This window comes from Rhodnius prolixus, unplaced genomic scaffold (genome assembly GCF_049639745.1).
Source record: "Rhodnius prolixus isolate KJV_2025 unplaced genomic scaffold, Rpr scaffold_31, whole genome shotgun sequence".
In the NCBI taxonomy this organism is placed as follows: domain Eukaryota; kingdom Metazoa; phylum Arthropoda; class Insecta; order Hemiptera; family Reduviidae; genus Rhodnius; species Rhodnius prolixus.
In genome coordinates this window covers 841,650-845,361 of record NW_027411586.1, presented here as the reverse complement: position 1 = coordinate 845,361, position 3,712 = coordinate 841,650, and the positions used below count along the sequence as shown (strand labels likewise).

Sequence of the window (3,712 nt, the reverse complement as noted above, 5' to 3'; positions counted from 1 at the left end):
ACCTTCTCCATGTTGGTCCTAAACTCCAGGCGGACATCGCCACTCTCTTGATGCGCTTCCGGATGCACCGCGTAGTATTCACGGCGGCCATAAGGCAGATGTATCGCCAGATCCTTGTGACCCCGGAGCATCGCGACTACCAGCGCATTATTTGGAGGTTCTCCGCTCAGGAACCCCTTCAGGCCTTCCGCTTAAATACCGTCACTTATGGCGTCTCTTCCGCGCCTTATCTCGCGCTGCGAACCATGCAGCAGCTCGCATCGGATGAACGGGATCAATACCCTCTAGCCAAGACTACCCTGCTTCACGAGGTGTATGTCGACGACATACTCACCGGTGCATCGTCGGAGGAACGGGCGCAGGAACTTCGTGCTCAGCTTCAGCGACTCCTCATGGCGGGCGGCTTTGAGCTAAGGAAGTGGGCATCAAACTGCCCTGCCCTCTTACAAGATCTGCCTGCGGATCATTGCCGCCCTACTGCTTCTGAAGATCCCCTATGTTTGGATCGAGATCCAATACTTAAGATCTTAGGGTTAGGATGGAACCTCGCCTCAGACAACTTCTTTTACGCTGTTCGTCTCTCCGAGACCGCGCTTACCAAACGAACAATTCTCAGCCAAATGGCGCGGATCTTTGATCCTCTCGGGTGGCTGACACCCGTCACTTTTAGGGCAAAGATATTCTTCCGAGATCTTTGCCGACTTCAGGTAGGCTGGGACCAGAGACTCCCCCCTGAGCTAGTGGAACCCTGGCACGCGTTTCAGCAGCAAATTCCCGAGCTGGGACGCATCCGGATACCCCGAATGCTGCCTGACCCTGCTCCACCCGCCCAACATTATTTGGTCGGGTTTTGCGACGCTTCCGAATCAGGTTATGCCGCCGTCGTCTATTTACGCACCTCTTCCCGCCAGGGCCCCGCTGAAGTGCAACTATTGATGGCTAAATCTAAAGTTGCTCCCAATAAAACGCAATCATTGCCACGCCTCGAACTTCGCGGAGCCCATCTCCTAGCCAAATTGATGCACGCTGTGCGCACTCGCATGCTTGTCTGTCTCGAAGCGCCAGTAGTTGCTTTTTGTGAATCCTCGGCCACTAAAGCGGTGCACTTCGATATTGCCTCTGAACTTTCCACATCCTCCTTTCTAGCAGCCTTCCATCGTTTCATTGCCCGGCGAGGGTTGCCCTCAAAGATGTTCTCTGACAATGGCACAAACTTCGTCGGCGCCCACAATGAGCTTCGTGAGCTGGGCCGATTGCTTAACAACCCGCAACATCAACAAGCCGTAAGTCGCGCCGCCACTGCCGCGGGAATCGATTGGCACTTTATTCCTCCCGCCAGTCCACATTTTGGCGGTTTATGGGAGGCGGCAATAAAGTCAGCAAAGCATCATCTAACCCGCGTCTTAGGGAATCAGCGCCTCACCTATGAAGAATTGCTAACAGTGGTGACCCAAGTCGAGGCCATTCTGAATTCCCGACCGCTCTGCGCCGTCTCTTCGGATCCAGCCGATCCCGAGCCACTGACCCCTGGGCACTTCTTAGCGTTTCGTCCATTGACTGCTCTTCCGGAGAAGGATCTCCACGCGGTAAATCCCAATCGTCTCTCCAGGTGGAAACTTGTTAACCGCATCCAGCAGGACCTCTGGAAACGGTGGCGTAATGAATACCTTCATACGCTCCAGCAGCGATCAAAGTGGTTCCTGCCTGCCTCTGACATCAAGCCCGGTACCATTGTCATCATCAACCAGGATAATCTTCCTCCGCTTCAGTGGCCTCTTGGGCGCATTGTTGCCCTGCATCCTGGACGGGATTCGATTAACCGCGTTGCCGACGTGAAAACCCGGTCTGGCATCATCCGCCGACCCTTAGTAAAGCTGTGTCCCCTGCCCACGCAGTAATCACTGAAGCCGAGGCTTCAGGGCGGGCGGGATGTTAAGCCGCGTACCATCCCTTCTCGGCGGTACCGTTTGACAGTTCTCCATCTCGCCTTTTTCTATTGCTCTCTCTCTCTCTCCGCTCGTTCTCTATACAGTTCTAACCAGTTCACATCGTGTCTGATTAAATTTGTTTTTTTATTGTGGTTTTTGGAGGTTTATGTGCTGATTTTTTGCATAAATATTTGCCAATAGATTAGCTGAATTTTGTGCCATTCAGAGTAATTTTCTGTTAAATAGTTCTTCGTTATTCATATAGGAATAGTTAACTCAATAAATAGCAGGTTGGTACGTTTTCAATCTATTCTATACAATCTGTTGTTTGTTGTTTGAACTTTGATAAGTAACTATGGCAAAATGTGGTAAGTGCAATGTTGTTCTAACGCGCGGCCCTAACAGTACACACGCACAATGCATAAAATGTAAGTTGTTGTTTCATTTAGATTGTGTTAGTTTATCCACAGATGACTGGTCAACTTTTAAAGAATTAAACAAACCATGGATATGTATACATTGTAATAAAGAATTAAGAACTACACGTACTGATTTTACACCTGCATCACCTATTATTGCAAAGCCAATAACATCAAATAAAGAAATTACATCTTTAAATGATGTACTTCATGCCATACAAATGAATACTACAGCTTTGAATGCGTTTATTGAAAATCAAAAAGCTCAGAATGCTGACATAATAAAATCTCTAGATGAATGTCATGCTTGCATTAAAGAAAATACTTCTTCAGTTACTAGTTTGCAGACTAAAGTTGATTCCTTGTTAGCTCAGGTTGATTATCTAACAAATGAGAAGAAGATACTTGAGAGTAAGGTCTCTGAATTACACTTGACTGTTGAATTACTGAAGCAGGCATCTCGAAGTAAAACAGTTGAAATACATAATATACCGACTACGCAAGGTGAGAATGTAGTTGAATTACTAAATAAAATTGGTACTGCACTCGATGTTGATGTCAGTGAAGTTGATGTTGTATATAGGACTAGACCAACTGCTACTACATTTGATCCACCTCGGCTTCCGCCTATCATTGTAACTTTTCTCAGACAGAGTACTAGGGGCAGTCTCATAGCTAAAAGGAAGGTCAAGAGAGACTTCGCTACTAGGCATATTGGCTGGAATTCTCAAGAGAATTTTACCATCTACATAAATGAATCATTAACTCCTTACTTTAAAAAATTATACGGTGCAGCTCGTGCAGCGAAGAAATCTAATATTGTTAAGTATGTATGGGTTAAGAACGGTAGAATTTTGATACGAAAAACTGATGGGGCTCCTGTCATCACAGTCCACACACTAAACGACATCCCGACAGCATGAACAGCTTTCATCGTTTACTATGTTATATTAATTATTTTAGCATTTATTATCATTATTCTCATTAATTTCAAAGATTTAACTGTTCTTTTAATTTTTTACAATTGTTTTTATTTGTTTGGCTTTTTTTCTGTTTACATATTAATTTATAAAGGCAAATATTTCAGTTTCATTATTATGCTCATTGGTTTTATTTTTATTACTATTATCTGTATTATGATACTCATTATTACTGTTCAGAAAATCAATTTATTTCTTGGTTTGGGATATTGTAACTGCTTTTCTTTTTGGCGTGTAATGGATTTTATTTTTCTTCCTCGCACTTCTGGGCTCTATACCTGCTTCGCCTTCCCTCGTACCGCTAGCCATCTTCGCTTCCTAGAAACCTTCTACGGATTACTTCTGGTCTGTTTCCGCCTATTTGACCCTTACTTCCCCCTCCGCA

At 45.2% G+C, this 3,712-nt stretch overlaps 2 protein-coding genes across 2 annotated transcripts; both read left to right on the top strand.

Annotated features, from left to right (window-relative positions):
- Positions 1-245: 245 nt before the first annotated feature.
- LOC141448423 (uncharacterized) lies at positions 246-1,898 on the top strand. The gene has a single exon (XM_074116780.1). The coding sequence runs from the start codon at positions 246-248 to the stop codon at positions 1,896-1,898; it is 1,653 nt and encodes a 550-aa protein (XP_073972881.1).
- A 385-nt stretch (positions 1,899-2,283) lies between these two features.
- LOC141448422 (uncharacterized) lies at positions 2,284-3,270 on the top strand. Its single transcript, XM_074116779.1, has one exon. It carries the CDS (start codon positions 2,284-2,286, stop codon positions 3,268-3,270), a length of 987 nt encoding a protein of 328 aa, XP_073972880.1.
- Positions 3,271-3,712: the final 442 nt, after the last annotated feature.